At 59.0% G+C, this 24,710-nt stretch overlaps 2 protein-coding genes across 5 annotated transcripts in view; both read right to left on the reverse strand.

Annotated features, from left to right (window-relative positions):
- The window catches only part of LOC137672773 (protocadherin gamma-C3-like), a 53,041-nt gene extending 34,637 nt beyond the window's left edge, over nucleotides 1-18,404 (reverse strand). Inside the window, exons 1-2 of one of the 4 annotated variants that reach the window (XM_068417169.1) lie at nucleotides 16,629-18,404; nucleotides 15,963-16,217 (exon numbers count right to left, since the gene is read on the reverse strand). In XM_068417169.1, coding sequence (XP_068273270.1) covers nucleotides 15,963-16,217; nucleotides 16,629-18,404 — 2,031 coding nt within the window. Of the gene's footprint in view, nucleotides 1-4,003; nucleotides 6,604-11,096; nucleotides 12,161-15,962; nucleotides 16,218-16,628 lie in introns of those variants that run through there. The other 3 variants (XM_068417170.1, XM_068417171.1, XM_068417168.1) reach the window with 3 other exon arrangements.
- Nucleotides 18,405-22,181: 3,777 nt separating this feature from the next.
- LOC137672723 (protocadherin gamma-A5-like) lies at nucleotides 22,182-24,710 on the reverse strand. Its single transcript, XM_068417123.1, has one exon. It carries the CDS (start codon nucleotides 24,708-24,710, stop codon nucleotides 22,182-22,184), a length of 2,529 nt encoding a protein of 842 aa, XP_068273224.1.

Raw genomic sequence — 24,710 nt, forward strand, 5'->3', positions numbered from 1 at the left:
TGTGAAAAAATCCCTGGGTCTCTCTTCCACGGCTTGGAAAACAGCTCCGGGGCTCCGGCAGGCTGCAGCTCCGGCTGTCAGGCTCTGAGCAGAGGGGGTGGGCTGGGGGAGGGGAACTGAATCACAGCCCCAGAGCGGAGGTGGAAGAGGAGGGGGGGGGAGAAGCAGATTTCCCCCCCCACACTTCAGATCAGCTCCCAATTGGCCGAGAGCTCCGGCCGCTCTCGGCCAGCAGTGGTCCCCCAGAGGTGCGGGAAGCGGGGCCCTGAGCTGGCATCGGGGGGCTGCTACCCCCGGCCTCCCCTCTGCCAGCCTGAGTCACTTGCTCCGACAGCTCGCTTCCCGTTCGCAGGGAAACTGCACGTCCTGGCAGCCTGGAAGCAAGGTACAAGCCCTCCCCGTGCGCTCCCCCTTCCACAATGGTGGCTTCACAGAGCGCCCACAGACAAAGGGCAGCTGTCATGAACGCGGGCCAAAGGACTTTTCATGCCTGATGAAAAGGTGCTTGTTAGAGCCCTGAGGTGCCAGGGGCTCTTCTCCCACCCCTTTTCTCCCCCCCCAGCTAATGCTTTGGCTGCTGCCCGGACCCCAGGATTGCCTCTGTAAGTGAGGCATCACTGCCCCCAGTACCACCATTAGCCAGGAAACCTCACACCGAGACAGGGATGCCCACCCCTGCCAGCCCCCCGTGGGTGTCAGAGGCTGAAGGTGGGAAGGCAGAGGTGGATGGAGACATTCAAAGCTGGAATGCAATTGCTCCCCACGCACACCCAGCAGGATGCCCCTTCCCCACCCTGAGACCAGGAAGGGGTCAACCTCCACAGTACCAGAATCACTGCAAACAAGCCCACGAGACTACCACCAGATCACAACACCAGGTCAGGACGTCAGACAGGGAAGGAGAAGGCCCAAGCCTCCCACCTGGCAGATGCACACACTGAATTCTGCAGCAGACACAGCTTTGCAGTCAAGTGATGTCCTGGAGGGCAAAAGCAGGGGTCTCAGCCTCCCCAGGGAGAAGCAGAGCAGTCATTTCCCCCTCTCCCTGTCCCAGAGGATGGTGGCAAGCTGGAGGGTGTTAGCTCGGCTCACATCTCTGCAGAAGCCTCTCGCAGTCATGCCCTGGAGTCCTGTCCTTGGCGCGCTCAAGGCCACCCTGACCTCCCTTGGGTGCACGCAAACCCTGCAGGGCTGGGGTCCACAGTGGTGCGGCAGGCAGGGGAGCCAGATCGTGCTGGGGACCCTGCCCATCCCCACCACCCGGGCACCAAGGGGACCTGGGGGAATAGGCAAGAGAGGCTGGAGGCACCTGTGCCTGGCAGGGTGGACGGTGTCCCTGTCACCATCCACCCTGGATGAGGACAGAATCGGAGGTGCTGCCATCAAGGGGCCTCCCCCCCTCTGCAGCCCCTCCCTGCCTGTTCCAAGAGCCACAGGGTGGGACCATCTTGCTGCCAGTCAGGGAGAGATGAAGCAAGGAACTTCACAATTGGTGCAGAACACCACCCAGGTCCCACCTACTGCCTGCTCCAGGGGAGGGAGAAGGCATTCTTAAAGGGACAACCCAGGAACAAGCTGGACAAGTGGATTCCCCAGCATCAGACACCCATACCTGTTTGGATGTACTCATTCCCCAAGAGCTTCTAACAGTGCCACCAGCAGTAAGCTGTCACAGTAACCTTGACTCTGGGATGTGCCCTGTCCCCATCCCAGGCAGGGCCCTGGACAGCACAGCTGCGTGACAGACGTTGCTGCTGGTAACATGGGGTGCTGCGCCCCTGGGAATGGGTTTGGTGCTGCTGCAGTGCCTCAGCAGAAGTCCCCTGTGAAGCCCATGTGGTCCGGGAGAATCCACGCAGTGTCCCAAGGTGGGTCAGTCACCATGGGGCTGGAGCAAGGGACAGGTTTCACACAGGGGATCCCGCTGTTGCGCGGGTCTGCTGAAGCCCGGGATGGGGATGGTGGCAAGGCAGGAAGGGTATGGGGTATCTAGGATGGAGAAGGAGATGCCCCCGTTCCAGAGGGCCAGAGCTCACCCTGTGGAAAGGCTCCAACCCAGACGACCCAAGGGAGCTGAGAGATCCCTGGAGATCCTGCAGGGTAGGATCCCCATGGCAGGACACATCACCTGCCACAGATGGGGTCAGCACCATCCCCACTGCATTGGTTTGGGGGTCTGGCTGTTGCCCTGCAGAGCAAAGGGGTGTGAAGCCTTTGCAGGCTTGGCACAGTCCGTGGCATTGGGCTGGATCTTCTGTCACCACAGACTGAAAATCCAGGGCCCAATGCCAGCTCAGATGGTTTCTCACTGCCAGTGCCTTTCCAGTGTAGTACTGGGGAGTAGGAGAGAGCCATGGCTAGGGCTCGGGCTTACTGCTTGCCCATTATAACCTCCCTCCATCCCCACTCTCAAACCATTTACTGCCCCCACCCCCCCAGGCATCTTGCCAGGACCGTTTGGTAGAGGGGTCATCCTTGTCCCCAGCTGTAGCACAACCCACACGATGCAGAGGAACACTTGCTCCTGCAGCTGCTGCAGCTATTCCCACCTGCCACAGATCCAGAGTGCTGAGTCTGAGCAGTGACGCAAGAGGGGAAAAAAAAAAAAAAAAAGGCATAAAATAATTCTGGGAGGTTTCTGCCTCCGCCTGTGATGCGGCCACAGTGAGCAGACAGCACACACAGCCCCACACCCGTGCACCTCACTTCCTTCTGTCCTTAGGAACCGATTGCTCCTACTCACAGCCTCCTGGGAAGGGACACATGACCGGCACCAACCACCTTGGAAACCCAGCAGATCCCCCCCTCCTTCCACTGGATCCACTACCTGGCCTCACTCTGAGGATTGAAGCGTTCCTCTAATTGAAAGCTCTCCAATTAAGCTGCACAATTCCCACCGGGAAGAAGCACAGAAGCTGCCTGCCATGCGCAGACGCCTTCCTGGCTGCAGTTTGTTCGGTCAGGATGTTCGACATCACCCGGAGACCATTACAAACCACGCCTGTACTGTAACAGGGTTGATAAAACAGCATCTGGGTGGAGGACTCACCATCCTGCTCAGAGCCACCATCCAGCCCAGAGCCCTGCAAGCAACTAGGGTAGTCTGCAATCCCACCCCACCCCACCCCGCAGCGAGCATCATCACAAAACTGCCACAGAAACAAAACCGGAACCATCAGGAGTCAAACACGAAGGGAGACATGGACAGGAGGGACTGCTCTTTGGCCACAGTCTGTCAAACAGAGGAACCAGCATCATCCTTCAGCTTTGCATACTACACCGTCGGAAGCGACGCCCCGATCCACCACTGGCAGCTGGTGGTTCCCAGCCCCATTTGCACCACCACCTCCCCAGCCCACACCGGGGCACGACGTGGAGAAGCTACGTCCCCCTCCCAGTGCTTGACCGCCACCTCCCCAGCCCACACCGGGACACGACGTGGAGAAGCTACGTCCCCCTCCCAGTGCCTGACCACCGCCTCCCCAGCCCACACCGGGGCACGACATGGAGAAGCTACGTCCCCCTCCCAGTGCCTGACCACCACCTCCCCAGCCCACACCGGGACACGACATGGAGAAGCTACATCCCCCTCCCAGTGCCTGACCCCGCAAGTCCTCCCTTCGGCTCTCATTTTGCAAAGGGAAGGAAATACCATTACCAGCAAACTTTCTGCCAAGGATTTGCAAGTGGTGGCAAGCTGACCTCAGCCTCCACTGGTTACTCACGCAAGGCATACCCAAAACTGCATCGGAAAGACGTATTGTTCACTAACCTGAGCAAACTTGCTCACTTGACCCTGCTCACCACAGTGCAAATGTCATCGACACATAGGACGGCTCATTTGACTCCAAAGAAGACCTGGTCAGCTCTAGCTAACCACTCTTCAGAGGAAAGGCGCAACTGGATATTCCCCCCAACGCCAACCCGCTACCATATGCATATGGCACAAATGAACCATGGCTCTGCCCGGCACTGGGACATGCCAAGGAAGGAGCTACATTACCTCAGCAGGAGTGGGGAGCTGGCTAGCGGTGCCCACGATCTGGTGGTACAGCCCTGGCTCACCATTCCTCATGGTGCTCTGGCGGCTCCCCAGGGGACTGGAAGTGAAGGGCTTTTTACACAGGAGATCACTGTGGTGAGAGTCTGTGGTGAGATAGACCTGGTGGTAGAAGTTGGGTGGTGTAAAGCCACCCCGCACAGCATCAATGTGGTGGAAGGGCCCTGGTGTCCTGTACAGGGTGCTCCTGGAGCTGTTGAACATCTCCTTTGACTGTCTCCACTTGTAACACTTGAAGATGCCCACTGACAACATAGTGATGAAGAAAGCTGCTGACACCAAAATCACAGCCAGGATGAGATAGAAAGTCACATGCCTCCTGGGATCATTGGCAGGTGTCACGTCAGTGAGGTCAGTGAGCACCTCCTTGACCATCTCAGCCACAGAGATGGAGACAGTGGCACTGGCAGACAGCACAGGCTCCCCATGGTCTTTCAGCAGGATGACTAGCGTGTGCTGAGGAGCGTCATCCTCCTGGAGCTGGCGGGCCGTGACGATCTCCCCACTGTGCAGCCCAACTGAGAAAAGGCTGGGGTCAGTGGCCTGCAATAGGGTATAGGAGATCCAGGCATTGTACCCTGCATCCGCATCCACCGCCACCACCTTGGTGACTATGTGCCCGGCAGGAGTGCCTGGTGCCACCACATCGGTATAGGTGGCAGTGGTGTTGGGGTGAGGGTACAGCACAGTTGGGGCATTGTCATTGAGGTCAGTGACAAACACACTGACTGAGACATTAGTGGCCAGAGGCAGAGAGCCGCCATCCTGGACCTGCACCATCATGTGGAACTCCACCTGGTCCTCATGGTCCAGGGAGGTGAGCAGGTAGAGGGTGCCATTCTCCCGGTTGATGGAGAAGAGGTGGCCTACAGCGGAGTCACCCTGCAAGAGGGTATAGGAGAGACGGGCGTTGCGCCCAAGGTCTGGGTCTGTGGCACTGACATTAAGGATGGGGATGCCAGGCATGTTGTTCTCCAGCACATACACATCATAGGAGTCCTGGGAAGACTTGGGCGCATTGTCATTGACATCTGACACCTGCACCAGGATCTGTTTTACTGCAGACAAGGGTGGTGAGCCCGAGTCCCTGGCTGTGATAGTGATGTTATACTCCGATGCCTTTTCCCGGTCCAGAGCTGCTTTTGTTTTCAATGTGTAGTAATTTTTGAGGGAGGAGCTGAGCATGAACGGGATCCCAGGGGAAATGACGCAGTTCACCAGACCGTTGTCATCGGAGTCCAAGTCCGTTACACTCAGCAGAGCTACGACCGTCCCTGGGGCTGCATCTTCAGGCACAGGGCTGTACACAGAAGTCACTGTCACCTCTGGAGTGTTGTCGTTCACATCCACGACTTCCACCAGCACTTTGCAATGAGCCACGCCAGGAACGGCACCCTTGTCTTTAGCCTGTAAGTAAATCTCGTACAGCTTTGCTTCCTCGTAGTCCAGCTGTCCCTTGACCCTCAACTCCCCCGTGGCCGAGTCCAGAGCAAAGAGTTCTCGTACCTTGGCGGGTGTGTGGCTGCTGAAGGAATAGATGATGTCTCCATTGGGCCCATCATCCAGATCGTACGCACTGATCCTGGCGACCAGGGTACCACTGGGTGTGTTCTCCCTCACGCTTGCCTTGTAGGTGGACTGATTGAAGACCGGGGCGTTATCGTTAGCATCCAAAACGTCGATGTGGATCTGCACGTGGGCCGACCGGGGCGGGCTGCCTCCGTCCAGTGCAGTCAACACCAAGTGCAGCTCCCGTTGCTCCTCCCTGTCCAGCTCCTTTTCTAGCACCAGCTCCGCATACTTGCTGCCATCCACCCTCGTCTGCACGTCGAGCGCAAAGTGCGCATTGGCGCTCAGCTGGTAGGTCTGCAAGGAGTTAACCCCCACGTCGGGGTCTTGCGCGCTCTCTAGCGGGAAGCGTGCTCCGGCCGCCACCGACTCGCTGATTTCCAGCCTCGCCTGACTGCTGGGAAAAACCGGGTCGTTGTCATTGATGTCCTGGATCTCCACGGCGCCGCTGTACAGCTCCAGCGGGTTTTCCACCACGATCTCAAAGCTGAGGGAGCAGGGAGAGAGCGCACCGCAGAGCTCCTCCCGGTCTATCCGCTCGCTCACCAGCAGCGCCCCGTTCGTCAGATCCACCCCGAAGTACTTCTTGTTGCCACCGGACACCACCCGTAGCCGCCGTCCCGGCAGCCGCCCGAGGTCCAGCGCCAGGTCGGCTACCACGTTCCCCACCGCGGAGCCTCTCCGCGCTTCCTCGGGAATCGCATAACGAATCGCGGCGGAAACCCAGTCGGAAACGCCGAGCAAAAGCAAGAGGCTCAGTACCTGCCCCGTCGGTACCCCGCGGCTCCTTCCAGCAACGCCGGTCATCGCACAGGACGGCCGCGCTCTCCGCTTCGTTCCCCCCCCCACCGCCCCGGCTAGAAATCCGCAGCTCGCCCCGGCATGCCGCTGCCCAGCGAGCCCCGGGGAGCGGCGGCAGGCGGGGACACGGGCATTGCTCTGCGGGCTCCGCTCTGACTCACTCCCCGGCTCTCTCTGAGCCCGTCTGCGCCTTATCCCGGCTCCGAGCGGGGCCGGGCCGCCGGATCAACCCCCCGCTCCATCATTGGCCGACAGCGGCACACAGAGTCCCGGCCAATAACTGCACGGAGCGCAGGGCTACCGGAGCCTCGCCTCAGGGCAGCCGCTCGCCAAGCACCGCCAGGAGGGAGCGCCGGGGCGAGAGCGCTGGCAGAGGCAGCGTAGATGGGACACGGGGACTGCGTGTGCGGGCAGGAAGGTCTAAGAGTTGGTGGAGAGGATGACGCCAAAAGGGGCGATAAGGACAACAGGACCCGCTCCCTGTCCCGTGTCCCCCGGGAAAACCTCGCTAGAAAGAGGCAGCGGGAGAAAGAAGGGGAGGTGGAGCGGTTCGACCAGAGCTCCGGGGAGAGCCAGCCCCGGCACGACACGCCAGCTCCGAGTGTCCCTCGGGACCTCCGGGGTGCTGGCCCTCCCACCCAAGTGCTAGGTCAGCCCCTTCCTGACATCCCAGGACGTCACGCCTCTGTGTGCCCCCAAAGCAGCGTCGCGGGCAGAACGATGCGGATTTCGTGCTGCCGAGTTAGGAGCAGCTCCTCCGGCCGCGGCACACAGCCCGCGGGGCAGCTCCTGCCGCAGGGTTCCCAGGAGCATCCCCCCTCCTGGTCCCCCCGTCACCACTGTCCCAGCAGGCATCTTCCCCACAAATCGTAGAAATCTCGGTTTAACACGCCCTCCTGCTCTCGCTACCTCCCACCTTGCTCCCCGGTACCTGTTTCCACCAGCCAGACGCAGGGAAATCACGATCTGCGACGTGCTGGTTCTCTGGAGGCAGAAGCCGTTCCCGTTCCTGTGCAGCAACAGCCCGGCAGGTCACGGCACCGCGTAGACCACGGCACCGGCAGCGCCTGGGCAAGAAACAGCCATTTGCCGGGCTGCCCGCCTGCGTTTGGGGTTGTTGCTGTCAACAACTCATGATACGTCGAGTTTTCAGATTTTTTTGTGCGCACATACAGATAAAACTACCGCAATTTTGGCGTTCGTTGTCTGTCACCCGCGCAACTGCTCAGCTCTCACGGTGCAAGGGGAAGGAGCCAAGGAAGCTTGATAAAGGAGTGCCAGGAGCCCTGTCAAAACCCATCTGTGGCCGAGAAACACAGCGTCCAGGTTTATTCCCACAGCCGAACGTGATAAGGAAGGGATGGCGATGTCTGGGAAAGAAACTGGACTGGAAATCAGCACCCACGCGTTCATTCGCTTATCGCTCTCCACGCCCTGCAGAACTGTCTCGGAAACGTTGAGGCTGGTTATCTGTTACCCCACAGCTTGTCGTGGCTCAGGGCTGCAAATCACCCGCAATCAACGTGGAGACTCGACACCCACCCCAGAGCCAGGGACCTCGACTCTGGCTACGTGTCCTCGCCCTGCACAGTCCAGTCAACAGCCGTGAGCAAACGGGACCCACCCAGGACAATATATGAAGAGTCAACGATATCAAACGGGTCGGCACAGCCTTTCCTCTCTGCATCCTCAGCTATTTCCCTTCCTACCGAATAAACGTTGCCGAAAGATATCAGTGCTATTTACCATTCCTATCACCAGTCCACAGCATGTGATAGAAGTCACACACATAAAAAGGTTCACACCCATAAAATCCAACTTTAGTCATTAAACGTTGTATTTTAATATAATTTAATTCTGGAGAAATGTAAAGACTGAGAAGGAAAACGGTGTGATTTACCGCAGCTGCACCGTGTACGTAAGTACAAACGATTATGCTTCTCGGTCCGTGTTGGAGCGCTTCTGCAACAGACCGTGCCTGCAGGCTCACAGTCCTGACAGTAGATTTCTTTTCTCATAGGCCCTTATGCAGCCAAATCCCAATTACTTTTCTCCCTTACATATAATCGATAAAGAAGAAAATCCACAGCTCTCTTCGAGACAAATGTTGGAACAGTCTTCAGCCACTTATTTTCTCTGAAATAAGCTCTGAATCTGCTTTTCCAGCCACTGCCCATTTCATGTCTTTCCTAAATTCTGTTTACTGAGCAATTTCTCTAACGTGTGTATTGCAATTCTTAAAAGAGTTTCTCTTCACATTGTGCACACACGACCCATATTCAAATTACCCTGTCCGCTTAATCCCAGCAGCAGTAGGACGGGCAAGCAGCGGAGAGCTGAGTACGGCAAGGAGATCTCGGGAAAGGCGTGGAAGACGGAACATTTCCACCTCTCATATTTCGACTGACCTGGGGACATTACATCTCCTTGACTTTGCTAAGAAGCCCGAATATTGAAGGCGGCGCCTCGGAGCTCCTGAAAGCACCATTTGCAGGGAGAGGAGTGAAAACGTGAGAGAGCTAAGGGGAAAGACGCCTTTCCCCTGCACCAGGAATTCTTGCGGGGACGAGTTCAAGCCAAATCCCAGCCAGAGCCGCTCACTCCGGCGCTATTCCCGGCTCTGCCGAGGCTCCAGAGGAGCCGGTGGCAGCAGCGAGCTCAGTGTATTTTCTGCTCGGCTCCGGGCTTAGAGCTACCGTGAGGCACCAGCCCCGGCTCCCCGGGCGGAGAGGAAATGTTAAATCACGGGTGTACACAACATCTTCCTTTTGAGAGGTTCAGAGAATGAAAAGAACCCAGGTGGAAGAGAAAGCAGAGGACTATAGAGTCGCTGCCCTCACTGAGTGAACAGGCTGGGAAAGATCACACATGGTTACCGCAGGAAAGCTCTCAAATGCGGCAGAGACAATAAATGAAGCAGTCACTAGACCAAGATGAAAGGGTTATCTCAGCTTCAGAACCCACGACACTCTTGCCCCCGCTCCACCCCATGTCCACACCACCACCCCGGGTCGATGAAATTCACACCTGGAGTAGGACAAACAAACAGCAGTACTGACAACATAGCGTCGCTCCTCGGGGCACAACCTACAATTCGCGCATGAGACTGGGCAGGAAGAGCCAAGATCACACACACACGCGTCCACAGACAAAACCCACCCCCGAGCTATTGAGCAGTGCGACGTTGAGCTCTCCCAGTTGCCCACCGATCCCCGACGGCCGAACAGGGGAAGAAGACGACTCACAGAAGTCCGGAGAGAGGGACCTCGGGACAGAAGCTCACCTGTGCCGAGCTCCCGGGGCTAGGAGGGTCCTTCCCGGAGTGACTGTCTGAGCTGGGTTCCCCGGCCAGGAGAAGCTCAGACCGCGCTGCCGCCCCTGGTTTCAGAAATGTGAAGTCCTTCTGGCCCGACTCAGAGGCTAAACACACCTCGTAGGAGTAGGGCAAGGGCAGCGTGCTGCTGCAGTAGTTGTACAGTGCTTTTGAGCCCAGGCTGGAATACAGTTCCTTATCCGAAGTTATAAAAACGGGAGGACTCCTTGAACGTCGACATTTAAAGAACAATACCAAAATAACTGTCAAAACGAATAGCAAGGACACGAGAGCGAGAGCCACGACAAGAATGAGATTTAGATCAGATGTGAGCTCGGACACAGCGTCTCTGTCGCCCAGCTCCGGCAGCGCCTCCTGCACGCTCTCGGCCAGCACCACGTGCAGCGTGGCCGTGGCCGACAGCGCCGGCTGCCCGTGGTCCCTCACCACGGCCACCAGCCGCTGCTTGGCCGCGTCCCGCTCCGACACGGCCCGCGCCGTGCGCACCTCGCCGCTGTGCAGCCCCACGCGGAACAGCGCCGGCTCCGCCGCCTGCACCAGCTCGTACGACAGCCACGCGTTGCGCCCCGCGTCCGCGTCCACCGCCACCACCTTGGCCACCACGTACCCGGCCTTGGCCGACCGCGGCACCACCTCGAACGGCGCCACAGCCGCTCCCGCCCCCGCCGCGCCCGCGCCCGCCGCCGGCCACAGCACCCGCGGCGCGTTGTCGTTGCGGTCCAGCACGAACACGCGCACCGTCGCCGTCGAGCTCCTCGCCGGCGCCCCGCCGTCCTGCGCCCGCACCGCCACCGCGAACTCGCGGCACTGCTCGTAGTCGAAGGAGCGCTGCGCGTACACCGCGCCGCTCCGCGCCTCCACCGACACGTACGGCGCCGCGCCCGCGCTGCCGCCCGCCACCCAGTAGCTCACGCGCCCGTTGGCGCCCGCGTCCGCGTCCCGCGCGAGCACGCGCACCACGGCCGCGCCCGCCGCATTGTTCTCCGCCACGTACGCGCTGTACTCGGCCTCCTCGAACACCGGCGCGTTGTCGTTCACGTCCGACACCTCCAGCACCAGCTCCGCGCGGCTCGACAGCGACGGGCTGCCCCGGTCCCTGGCCACCACCGTCACCCGGTGCTCGGCCGCCTGCTCACGGTCCAGCTCGCTCGCCGTCACCACCTTGTACGACCCGCCCGGCGACGCCACGAGCGACAGCGGCGCCTCGCCCGACAGCTCGCACGACACCTGACCGTTCTCCCCGGAGTCCTGGTCCCGCACTTTCACCACGGCCACCACCGTGCCGACCGGCGCATCCTCGGGCACCGGGCTCGACACCGACGATAGTGTCACCTCGGGCGCGTTGTCGTTCACGTCCAGCACCTGCAAGTCCACTTCGCAGTGGGCCACCAGACCACCCCCATCCTTCGCCTCCACCAGCAGCGTGTAGCCTCGAGTGTCTTCGAAGTCCAGCGCCTCCTGCAGCGCGATCGTCCCGCTCTCCGCGTCCACCACGAACTTCTGACGCACCTTGGCCGGCGTTTCCCCGAAGCCGTAGCTGATGCGGGCGTTGGTGCCGGCGTCGGCATCGGAGGCGGAGACGTGCAGCACCGTCGAGCCCGGCGGCGCGTCCTCCCGCAGGCTCGCCCGGTACCGGTCCTGCGCGAACACGGGTGCGTTGTCGTTGGCGTCGGTGACGTTGATGCAGAGCTGGGCGGTGCCGCTGCGGGGCGGGTCGCCGCCGTCCAGCGCCGTCAGCACCAGACGCAGGCTCTGCTCCCTCTCCCGGTCCAGCGCCCGGCTCAGCACCAGCTCCGCGAATTTGCTGCCGTCCTGTCTCTCCTTCACCTCCAGCGCGAAGTACTCGTTGGCCTCCAACTCGTAGCCCTGCAGCGAATTGCTGCCAACGTCCGCGTCTTCCGCCATGCCCAAGGCAAAGCGGGCGCCGGGAGAAGTGAACTCGTTTATCTCAAGCTGGAAATTGTCTCGCAGGAAGCGCGGCGCGTTGTCGTTGACGTCCTGGATGGCCACCTCGACGTGGAAAACGTTGAGCGGGTTCTGCACCAGCGCCTCGAAGCTGACGGAGCAGGACGCCGACTCGCCGCACAGCTCCTCCCGGTCCAGCCTCTCGCTCACGTACAGCTCCCCGCTCTCCCCGCTCACGCCGAAGTAGGGCTTCTCCGCGCTGAGCCGCAGCTTGCGTGCCGGCAGCTCGGCCGGGCTCAGCCCCAGGTCCCGCGCCAGCGGCCCCACCAGCGAGCCTCTGCCCAGCTCCTCGGGGATGGCGTAGCGGAGCCGCTCGCCCGCCGCCCCGCACCACAAGCCCAGCAGCAAAGCGGGCAGCAGCACTCGCCCGCCCGCTCGCCGCCGCCCCTGCCCCTGCCTGCTCGCCATTCTCGGCAGCGCTCGCCGCGCTCCTCGCTCCTGCCGCTGCCCTCCGCCCTCCAGCCGCTCTCCGCAGCGAGCGCAGGGGCCGCCGCACGGCAGCGAGCTCGGCGCCGCCTCGGACGCCGCTGCTCCCCGCGCCGCCTCTCGCCTCTGCTGCCCGGGCCGCTGCCGCTCTGCCCGGCGCCGGCCGAGCGAGCAGCCTGCGGGGGCAGGACGCTGCGGCGGCTGCGGCTGCGGCTCCAGCGCCGGTGCGCGGCGGCCAACAGCGGCACCCGGAGGCGGCGCGACGCCACCGCAGCCGCCCGGTGGCGTGCGGCACTTGGGTCTCCGCGCTCCGAGCCGCCGCTGCCAGCAGCTGCCGGGAGTCGGCGCCATCGGCTCGCGAAAAGCGCGATTCAGCGCTCAGTTTGGCGAGTGTTCTCATACCCGGGGAGAAGCGGGCCAAGCCGCTCTGATCAGCGGCGGAAATGAAGGGTCTGGCTGGGAACGTGTTACCGAGCGGCGGAGGAGCGCGGACATTCCGTACGGCAGAGCACAGGTGAGTGCGGGTAAGTACAAGCAAGTACACAGTACAGCAAATGTCTGATATTCCAACAGCTTCTACTATTGCTGCGGGGTGTCTTTCCCCAGCTCTTTTATTTCATTTCTACGAGCTCTGAGAAGCAGCAGCTACAAAGTACTTCAGAGGAGAAGCTATGGTAGAAAGGAAGCACCGGAACCACCATTTGTCTTGAGAAGATTCTTGATTATATCCCGTTTATTTTATATATATCTCAGTGTGACCGAGACTCTGGGAGAACGCGGCAAGCCTTATTCCTACAACATCAGTATCAGTACAAGCTGCCATGTTACAAATCACGGAGATCACCGTAACTTCTTGCTCTAGAACTGGAAAGACAGACCCGTTAACGCATTTCTTCAAAATTGCTTCTTTGTGTGAACGGGTAAGTAAGTAGGTCTCAGAAAACGGACGGGAAGCAAAAAGGTACCCATGAGCCCAGGACAGTTCAATTACTCGTGTGCTATTCCGAGAATCGTGAAGAGGAGTGGTATGCTCCTCCGTGGTGATGCCCAAGGTGTATGCGACATGTCACCTGCCTTTCCCAGGATAGTCAGAGACACGAAGAAAAAAGACGGAAAAAGAAATCACAAGAAATCAGAAGGGCAGCACTAGAGAAGGCAGTTTACCCATGGCACAAACACAGCCGACGGGTACTTTGGACAGACAATACACAGAACGCACCAGGCGTGGGGTGGTCTGAAAATGGAAAGGATAAAAAGCTCTTGAGTGCAACGCCAATGAAAAAGTGCTCGATCCTCCTCAGTGCCTGTTTGAACGATAACACCACCTCTCAGCACCACTCAAAGGAAATCACGGAGTGCAAGACATTGCAAAACAACAAACCTTATTTCATGACCGTGGAGAGAGCAGGGCGTATTATAACCAGCTGAATCATTTCAAACTCTACACAGACCACGAGTTTGGAAACTACAGGTACAGCAAATTTTCCTATTGCTCCAAACAAGAGATGACTCCATGGATGACTACTGTTCTCATTAGCAAGGTACTGGTGATAATTCAGTTCCTGGTGATGCCATTCTCGCTGATCATTCAAAAGATACAAAGGTATGGACTACGGGACTCAGTTTCTCCTTCAAAAACTTCTTCCACTGTGGCAGTTATTAGCCAACGATCGCTCAGCCATAATGTCGCTGTGAGAACAGGCTCTTCCTCACCAACAAGACCATTCTCACAAAGAAGTAGCCACAGTCTACTTCAGATAGAGACACATATGAGAGGGTCACCTACCCATACTGAGAAGGTGTTTACATGGAATCTCGCCCTTCCTCAACGTTTGTGATTGCGTTACTAAAGTACTGCTTACATGCATTTCAAATAATTAACGTTAAATGAAAACTCTGTGTTGTAAAACAGTAGTGATTGATAAAGCAAGGAACGACATACTTTGAGAAAAACCTTCAACTAATAACCAGTTCACGACGTATCTGTGTATGTCTAACAGTCCAATCCTGCAAGTAACGCTGCCGAGCAAGAAATTAACGTTATATCAGCATCAGGCTCATTAGGACATACTGTCACTACAACCTCGGCTACACCACTCCCCTCTGACAACACCTCTCTGTAAAAGACACGATGATGAACAGTAAAGCAGATGAAAAGTGCCCATAGAACAGTAACAACCCCTCAGAGATTAACCGCCCTTTGGCAGAAGAGGCCACAAGCTTGCTGCATGAACAGGCTTCTCATGGTCAGCAAGGTCACTCGCAAAATGATTCCAGGTGCAATAAGACTCTGGATGCGCTCACCGGCTGCTAAGGAGCACAGAGGGAGAAAACAGTCTTTGAAACCAGTACCGCTGTTAAGAATGCATGCTACCCTGATCGTTTACATCGATTTAAACACTCAGCATCAAAAGATCAAGCACTGCTACACGAGGGATAATGATACGAAACAAGCTGCAAGGCGACACAAAAAGCAATAAGGACACAGAAAAAGTACAAGTTATAGCGAGTTATACACGCGGCAATTGACTTTCTATTTCAAGACAACTTCATCCTACTCAAGCACAATTGCTGTCGGAAACACTATGACCCTTGTTTCCACCAGTATCTCCTCACACACAGCACCCCCAAGACTCTCCTCAAACCCTTCACAGATTGCATGGTTGTCAATGGTCTTCACCATTTTTTGACAGACTCCACCCAAAGGAAAGTTGAACAGACAACTTCTACTTTACCATGGATAACGTTTGACTTCTCACCATAGAATGTGTATGTGACAAGCAAGAGCACTTCTTGCACTTACATTTTAAGGAAACACGTCTATGAAAGTCTTTCTTTTTACAGCTGTAAACATGAAAGGCACGTGTGGGACAGTCAGACAAATGTAACAGATGTGATCATCCACACATTATCACAGACAAATGCCCACCTTCAGATCATTACAATGAACAAGGCAAGACGTTAACACATGCAGAAAGGAAGGAATCACAACATACACTCCTATATTACGGCATATAGAGAAGATGCATAATCCAGGTATTTCGTATGGAATAAATAATCGGTTGTCTCCTCCAAAGCTCTCTTTATGGCATTTATAATTACTACAGACTTAAGCTGTTAGGTAAATACATCACAACAACCTGCAAACACACAGGAGGAATCTCCCAGGGCTCCCAATAAAGATGGAGTACCGTGTCTCAGGCCAAACTTTTATGGGAGGAAGAAACTCACATTGCATGATACTATAGATGGGCAACAGCCTCCCACAAAGAGCTCCCAGGACTCTCCTCTCTAACCTTTCACAACTTGCATAGTGTTCATTGACCTTCATAATTATCAAGCACATAACATCAAAGGGCAGTTGACGAGATCATTTCTCTTCAGCATGCACTACTATCACTCACGGACTTCACACAGATATTTTACATCTCTGTACTAAGACGAAGATACATTGTGTGCTAACTACACTTGACAGAAGAAACATCAAGGGTCTAAAAGTGAAAGAGGAGCGGTCCTCCAGGAGAGACTGGGTCAGCGAACGCAGAAACGACGTGATAAAAACACCAAGACCGACTCAAACGAGACTCACGCCAACATCAGCCTCACTTCGCCCGCCTCCCACACCAGCTGTAACGCTGAGTAACGGTCCCACGTTCACCTCCCCGCAGCAAGAGGCACCAGCACACAGCGCGCTCCTCAACGAACCTTCGCCTTCCCTGGAACTAAACCTCCCTCCGCAGGACGCAGAGCACGGGGGGGAAAGGGCGGAGAAGCAGCAGAGGAGCAAGTGCGGTGCGAGGAACTCACCGGGGCAGCGGCGGGGTCGGCGCGGCGGGCGCCGGCAGGGTCCTCCCCGAGCAGCGGCGCGGGCTCGTCGGGCGGCGGCCGGGCCGGGAGCGTGTCGCAGCAGCTGGCGGCCGACAAGCGGAGCTGGCTCTTGCGCGAGTCGGCGGTGAGCGACACCTCGTGCGAGTAGGAGTGCAGGAAGGCGCGGACGCCGTCGATGCCCACGAAGTGCGAGGCCGGGACGCCGCGCAAGGCGCCGCTGCCCGCCGCCAGCAGCTGCGAGCGCCGCCAGCGCCGCAGACGCAGCGCCAGCAGCAGCAGCACGAAGGCGACGAAGAGGCACGACACGGCCGCCACGGCCACCACCAGCCACCGCGTCAGCCTGCCGGCCGGCTCGCCCGGCGCCGCCGCCGCCGCGCTGCCCAGCTCCGACAGCAGCTCGGCCACGCTCTCGCCCAGCACCACCGTCAGCGTGGCCGTGGCCGACAGCGCCGGCCGCCCGTGGTCCTTCACCACCACCACCAGGCTCTGCCGCGCCGCGTCGCGGGCCAGCGGCGAGCGCGCCGTGCGCACCTCGCCGCTGTGCAGCCCCACGCGGAACAGCCCCGGCTCCGTCGCCTTCGCCAGCTCGTACGACAGCCACGCGTTCTGCCCCGCGTCCGCGTCCACCGCCACCACCTTGGCCACCAGCGCCCCGGCCTCCACCGACCGCGGCGCCAGCTCCACGCCCGCCCAGCCCGCGCCCGACGAAGACGCCGCCGCCGCCGGCGGGTACAGCACCTGCGGCGCGTTGTCGTTCTCGTCCACGATCACCAGCCGCACCGACACGTTGCTGCTCAGCGCCGGCGCGCCGCCGTCCTCCGCCCGCACCCACAGCCCCACCTCGCGCACCTCCTCGTAGTCGAACGAGCGCAGCGCGTACAGCGCGCCCGTCTCCGCCTGCACCGACACGTACGACGACAGCGGCGCGCCCCGCACACGCCCCTCCCACAGCCGGTACCGCACGCGCGCGTTCTGCCCCCAGTCCGCGTCCCACGCCCGCACCGTCAGCACCAGCGCGCCCGCCGCGTTGTTCTCGGCCAGCCGGGCGCTGTAGCTCGCCTCCGCGAACACCGGCGCGTTGTCGTTCACGTCCAGCACCCGCAGCGCCAGCACCGCGCTGCTCCACAGCGCCGGCGACCCGCCGTCCACAGCCCGCACCGTCACGTTGTACTCCGACACCTCCTCCCGGTCCAGCTCACGCGCTGTCACCACGCTGTAGTAGCTGCCCCGCGAGCTCCGCAGCCGGAACGGGACGGCCCCGTCCAGCGAGCACCGCACCTCTCCGTTCGGCCCCGAGTCCCGGTCCTGCACGTGCAGCAGGGCCACCACCGTCCCCGACGGCGCGTCCTCAGAGACTGAGCTCAGCTGAGAAGTCACTATCAGTTCGGGCGCGTTGTCGTTGACATCTGTCACCGTGATCACGATTTTAGCCGTGTCGAAAAGACCTCCGCCGTCTTCTGCCTGCACCTCCAGTTCGTACGAGTCGCCTTCCTCGAAGTCCAGGCTCCGCATCAGCGTGATCACTCCTGTCTCCGCGTCCAGCTGGAGAATCTGCCTCGCTTTCTCTGTGATTTTCTTCAACGAGTATTTCACGTCCCCGTACATCCCCTCGTCGGGGTCGGTGGCCGTGAGGGTGACGAGGGTGGAGCCCACGGGCACGTCCTCCGCCACACGCACCGTGTACTCCGCCTGGCTGAACACGGGCGCGTTGTCGTTCGCGTCCAGCACCGCCACGCGGAGCCGCGCCGTGCCCGTCCGTGCCGGCTCTCCGCCGTCGCTCGCCCTCAGCACCAGCTCGTGAAACGCCGCCGCCTCCCGGTCCAGCGCCTTCGCCAGCACCAGCTCGGGACGCTCGTCCCCGCCGGGGCCCGCCCGCACGGCCAGCGAGAAGTGCTCGTCGCCGCTCAGCTCGTAGCTCTGCACCGAATTCGGTCCCACGTCCGGATCGTGAGCCTCGGGCAGGGGAAACCGCGATCCCGGGGCTGTCGTCTCGCTCACTCTCAGCTCCGTTTCTACCTCTCGGAAGCTGGGGGCGTTGTCGTTAATGTCCCTGATTTCCACTTCGATTTCATAAACCTCCATGTCCCCCTCCACTATCAGCTCACAGCGCAGCACGCATTGCTGCACACTCTCGCACAGCCGCTCTCTGTCGATCCTCTCCGCCGTCACTAAATGTCCTGTCTTGCCGTTCAGAGCGAAATACCGCGTCCTACCTTTGTCGAGGATGGTCAAGCCACGGTCGCGGAGCGCCGGCAGGTCCAGCCGCAGGTCCTTGGCCACGTCGCCCACGAACGAGCCCTTCGGCATCTCCTCGGGAACCGAGTAGCGCAGCTGCCCCCACGCCGCCCCCCACGCCGCCCCCAGCACGCACCACAGCACGGTTCGCTCCCGCCGGCCCCACCGCCTCCCCGCCGCACACATCGCCGCCGCGGCACCGCCGGCACCCGAGGATTCCTCTCGGCGTCGCCGCTCCTGCCACTGCCGCCGGCCCCTCCGCCTCGCTGCAGCACGGCTCCGCACCGCGGGGACGCTCGCACACCGCCCGCCCGCCGAGCCAGCAGCCAGCGAGCGAGCGAGCCGGGCCGCAGCGGGCGGGGCTGCCTGCACCGCTCCGGCCTTCCTCTCGCTCCTCCTCGGTCAACAGCGGCGCCCGCAGCCTCCTCCCGGCACTGCAGGCACCGACCGCTGCCGAGCGCTGCCCGCCCTGCCTGGCCCCGCACAGCTCGTGCTGCCCGCCCAGCCGGGATCTCCTGCCTTGGCTTTTCTCCAGCTCATCTTTTCGTTCGTCCTCGAGGCCATCACGACCGGAAAGTACTAACACGCCTCCTTGTTGTAGTGTCATTTCTACAGCACGGGAAATACTTTTTTTTTTTAAGGGTGATCTAATATAGATAAAACGGTCTCTAAATATGCCGTGTAGAATATTATGAGTTTTATTCTCTTAGTCCAAAAGCACAATCTCCATCACTAATTGCACAGCTTTTGAGTCAGTCCTGCTGGAATTACTTTTCCCTCACCCTTTCTGCAGACCGATGCAGCATCACACTGGAACGCCACCAGCCACATTAATTCCCAAACCCCGCCCAATAGCACAAGGCAGCAATGAACATCCCCCCTCAAAAGGAGTCCTCCTCAGGGAAGACCCTTCCCTCTCGACCTCTTTACTTCTCACCTGCACATCGGAGGCTGCTCTCAATCAGCCTCCGTTTCTCCCCCTTCTCCAACCACCACGTCGGAATTTATCGTTATACCGTGACCCGGTACGGGCCGTGCTTACACTTCGGACTCAGCGCTCCGTTCTAGTGGAACTCAGCAGCAGGCAGCGATGCACATGCACTCCCTGTTCCGGGATCCATCACAAAAATAAACCAGCATATAGCAAACCCTTAGTGTTAAACGTGCTCAACCAGGACAAAATACAAATTTTGGGGGAAAAGGGATAGAAAAAGAAGACAGGTTCAGAAAAACAAAACACTATTTTCTGTTTTACATCCCATGCTACGCCTCTGTAGAAAAGACACATGATGAACGCTAAACAAGAGGGAACTATCACCGAAAATGGAACAAAAAAACCCCCAGAAATAACAGTACAGAGAAAACTAATAAATCACGTTCAGACCAAATTAACCCATCCCACTAACGCTGCGACTTCTGCTGCTGCCTTCCACCAAAATATGGGAGGGAAGGAACAGTCATTAAGGAGAAACAATCTGTAACTTCCTCATTCATGGAGACACACGTTTTCTTTGGGACTCCAACACCAAAACAGCATTAACCAACGAATTTTTGTTCAGCTGTCACCCAGATGCAAGTACATCGCTTCGGCAAAATGAGATGAGGAAGGGAAAATCTCCAAACAAAGCGTCAATCACATTTAACCGACTCCGTCGTGTAGAATCACCGGATCTCGTTTTCACTGTAAGGATCCGCCTTCACGGTAACTCATAACATTTCAGACAACACAAGTTACGCAGACAAAATTCTTCAGCTGAAACTCAACGTGTGATGAACGAAGAGTTGCAGTCGCTAACTGCCTGCTCCGAGTAGAAAAGGAACAAACACAAATCGCCAGTCAGAGCTTCACCACACCTGTACCCTTTTATCCAGCACAAGTTGAATGGCAAGAACCTCCCCACTGAGCCTACACGTGTGACACTGATGAGCCTGGAAGAGCCGGGGACACTTCGCGCTCCCTGCTGCCAGCGAAGCAGCGGTACAGGATTATTCCATTCCTTCGTGTAAACACAGCTCGGTACTAGCCGCCAAAGTAGAGAAACGGAGAGCAAGAGCCCACTACCGCCAGCATGAGGTTAGGAAATGCTGAGAGACAAGGAGTGAGCGGGCTTAGAGACCTGCGGGGCGTCGGGGTCCGCGGGCGGCTCCAACAAAGCACCAGCAGTTACTTCATATGAGCAAGAGCCATTAATAACAACTGGAGGTTGGTCAAGGCCGGGAAAAGCTTACTACAACCAGGATGAAACTCTACATCACAGTCTTACAAGGATTTTTAGATGGAATAATGACGTTTCACAAAGCAATTACTTGAAATAGCCCCCCTGAGTCCTGTTTGCATTTCCATGGCTATTACTTGCAGATAAATTCATCAGAGGATTGTTATCCCCTTTCAGGGTGTGGGAAAAGGGCGCTTGGTGGAAGTGGCATCGGCCTTGGCACTAGGCATGATATTAAAGCACTGCCCAGCCAGATGGAGCATACAACCCCCTCTTTTCCTCCGTCAAAGCCAGACTCTTGCTGAGCTTGCACCGACTTCTCTCCACGCGTATGTGACAAGAAAGAGCATTTCTTCCAGTGATATTCTCAGACACATTCTCAGACACACAGAGGCCCACCTTTACCTCAGCACGACATCACACAAGGCACGAATTTAAGTACTGTTCACAGGGAGCAGCATGCACTAGGAAAGCAAACTGATGAACCCACAACTTGGCCGGCTGGAGATCAAGCAAGGTGACAGCCATAAATAAGATAGCTTCAGATTCATTTTCAGAAGGCCATCAATAAACCCTGGGAATCGACAAAACACATGCCTTGTCTTCACCACTACCTCCTCACACACACAGCACTGCCAAGACTCTCCTCAAACCCTTCACAGACTGCATGGTTGCCAGTCATCTTCATTATTTGCAGACAAACTCCATCGAAAGAAAAACTCCACAGAAAGATTCTCCTTGCCATGGATAATCGTTGACTTCTCACCACGTGTATGTGAAGAGCAAGAGCATTTCTTCCAGTAACATTTTAAAGAAACACGTCTATGAAAGTTATACTCTTTACAGCGGTAAACGTGGAAGGCACATACGGGACAGTCAGACAAATGTAACAGCTGTGATCTTTCACACATTATCAGAGACAAAGGCCCACCTTTAGCTCATCACAACGAGCAAGATAAGAAGTTAACACATGCAGAAAGAAAGGGATGACAGACTCTTCCAAATTATGGCATTTACAGAATATACATAATCCAGGTATTGAGTAGGAAATTAATAATCGATTGACTCCTGCTAAAGCTCTCCTTATGTATGCATGTATAATTACTACAGAAATAAGCTATTACTTAAATACAACACGACAACCTGCAGAAAGGAGGAACCTCCCAGGGTCCCAATACAGCTGGAGTAACATTAGGCCAAATTTACTTGGGAAGAAGAAACTTACATTGCATAATATTACAGCTGGACACTGAGAAGGGAAAGGAGCAAACCATACTGCTTGGGTCCTACAACAGCATGTCACGTACTCTCCTCTCCAACTCTTTGCGACTTCCATGCTGTTCTTTCACCCTCATAACTTGCAAGCTCATATTATCAAAGGGACAGTTGCCCAGACCGTTTCTCTTCAGCATGCACTAACATCACCCACAGACTGCACATAGATATTTTACATCTCTGTACTAAGATGAAGATACATTGTCTCCTAGCTGGACTTGACAGAAGAAACATCAAGGGTCTAAAAGTGAAACAGGGGCGGTCCTCCACGAGACACTGGGTCAGCGAAAAGCGTACCGACGTGATAAAAACACAAAGCCCGACACAAACGAGACTCACGCTAACAGCAGCCTCACTTGTCCAACCTCCCACACCAACTGTAACGCTGAGTAACGGTCCCACGTTCACCTCCCCGCAGCAAGAGGCACCAGCACACAGCGCGCTCCTGAACAAACCTTCGCCTTCCCTGGAACTAAACCTCCCTCCGCAGGACGCAGAGCACGGGGGGAAAGGGCGGAGAAGCAGCAGAGGAGCAAGTGCGGTGCGAGGAACTCACCGGGGCAGCGGCGGGGTCGGCGCGGTGGGCGCCGGCAGGGTCCTCCCCGAGCAGCGGCGCGGGCTCGTCGGGCGGCGGCCGGGCCGGGAGCGTGTCGCAGCAGCTGGCGGCCGACAAGCGGAGCTGGCTCTTGCGCGAGTCGGCGGTGAGCGACACCTCGTGCGAGTAGGAGTGCAGGAAGGCGCGGACGCCGTCGATGCCCACGAAGTGCGAGGCCGGGACGCCGCGCAAGGCGCCGCTGCCCGCCGCCAGCAGCTGCGAGCGCCGCCAGCGCCGCAGGCGCAGCGCCAGCAGCAGCAGCACGAAGGCGACGAAGAGGCACGACACGGCCGCCACGGCCACCACCAGCCACCGCGTCAGCCTGCCGGCCGGCTCGCCCGGCGCCGCCGCCGCCGCGCTGCCCAGCTCCGACAGCAGCTCGGCCACGCTCTCGCCCAGCACCACCGTCAGCGTGGCCGTGGCCGACAGCGCCGGCCGCCCGTGGTCCTTCACCACCACCACCAGGCTCTGCCGCGCCGCGTCGCGGGCCAGCGGCGAGCGCGCCGTGCGCACCTCGCCGCTGTGCAGCCCCACGCGGAACAGCCCCGGCTCCGTCGCCTTCGCCAGCTCGTACGACAGCCACGCGTTCTGCCCCGCGTCCGCGTCCACCGCCACCACCTTGGCCACCAGCGCCCCGGCCTCCGCCGACCGCGGCGCCAGCTCCACGCCCGCCCAGCCCGCGCCCGACGACGACGACGCCGCCGCCGCCGGCGGGTACAGCACCTGCGGCGCGTTGTCGTTCTCGTCCACGATCACCAGCCGCACCGACACGTTGCTGCTCAGCGCCGGCGCGCCGCCGTCCTCCGCCCGCACCCACAGCCCCACCTCGCGCACCTCCTCGTAGTCGAACGAGCGCAGCGCGTACAGCGCGCCCGTCTCCGCCTGCACCGACACGTACGACGACAGCGGCGCGCCCCGCACACGCCCCTCCCACAGCCGGTACCGCACGCGCGCGTTCTGCCCCCAGTCCGCGTCCCACGCCCGCACCGTCAGCACCAGCGCGCCCGCCGCGTTGTTCTCGGCCAGCCGGGCGCTGTAGCTCGCCTCCGCGAACACCGGCGCGTTGTCGTTCACGTCCAGCACCCGCAGCGCCAGCACCGCGCTGCTCCACAGCGCCGGCGACCCGCCGTCCACAGCCCGCACCGTCACGTTGTACTCCGACACCTCCTCCCGGTCCAGCTCCCTCGCCGTCACCACGCGGTAGTAGTCCTCAAACGACTTCTCCAGCCGGAACGGGAGGCTCTCGGGGATGCTGCACCGCACCTCGCCGTTCGCTCCAGAGTCCCTGTCCTGCACGTGCAGCACGGCCACCACCGTCCCCGACGGCGCATCCTCAGAGATCGCGTTCAGTGCCGACGACACTGTCAGTTCGGGCGCGTTGTCGTTGACGTCTGTCACAGTGACCACGACTTTAGCCGTGTCAAAAAGACCCCCTCCGTCTTCTGCCTGCACTTTCAGATCGTAGGAGTTGCCTTCCTCGAAGTCCAGGCTCCGCAACAGCGTGATCGCTCCCGTCTCTGAGTCCAGATGGAAAATCTCTAATGCCAGATCCTTCGTTTTCTTGAACGAGTATTTCACCTGCCCGTACAGCCCCTCGTCGGCGTCTGTGGCCGTGAGGGTGACGAGGGTGGAGCCTACGGGCACGTCCTCCGGCACACGCACCGTGTACTCCGCCTGGCTGAACACGGGCGCGTTGTCGTTCGCGTCCAGCACCGCCACGCGGAGCCGCGCCGTGCCCGTCCGTGCCGGCTCTCCGCCGTCGCTCGCCCTCAGCACCAGCTCGTGAAACGTCGCCGACTCCCGGTCCAGCGCCTTCGCCAGCACCAGCTCGGGACGCTCGTCCCCGCCGGGGCCCGCCCGCACGGCCAGCGAGAAGTGCTCGTCGCCGCTCAGCTCGTAGCTCTGCACCGAATTCGGTCCCGAGTCCGGGTCGTGAGCCTCGGGCAGGGGAAACCGCGACCCCGGCGCTGCCATCTCGCTCACTCTCAGCTCCGTTTCTGCCTCTGGAAAGCTGGGGACGTTGTCGTTAATGTCCCTGATTTCCACTTCGATTTCATAAACCTTCATTTCCCCCTCCACTATCAGCTCACAGCGCAACACGCATTTCTCCACCAGCCGGCACAGCCGCTCTCTGTCGATCCTCTCCGCCGTCACTAAATGTCCCGTTCTCTCATGGAGGGCGAAATACTGCGTCCTACCTTTGTCCGTGATGCGGACGCCACGGCCGCGCAGCGCCGGCAGGTCCAGCCGCAGGTCCTTGGCCACGTCGCCCACGAACGAGCCCTTCGGCATCTCCTCGGGAACCGAGTAGCGCAGCTGCCCCCACGCCGCCCCCCACGCCGCCCCCAGCACGCACCACAGCACGGCTCGCTCCCGCCGGCCCCACCGCCTCCCCGCCGCACACAT

The sequence above is a fragment of the Nyctibius grandis genome, chromosome 22 (assembly GCF_013368605.1).
Source record: "Nyctibius grandis isolate bNycGra1 chromosome 22, bNycGra1.pri, whole genome shotgun sequence".
Taxonomy (NCBI): domain Eukaryota; kingdom Metazoa; phylum Chordata; class Aves; order Nyctibiiformes; family Nyctibiidae; genus Nyctibius; species Nyctibius grandis.

Coding starts and splice junctions, on each gene's coding strand:
- LOC137672723 (XM_068417123.1), bottom strand. CDS start 24,710: ATGTGTGCGGCGGGGAGGCGGTGGGGCCGGCGGGAGCGAGCCGTGCTG.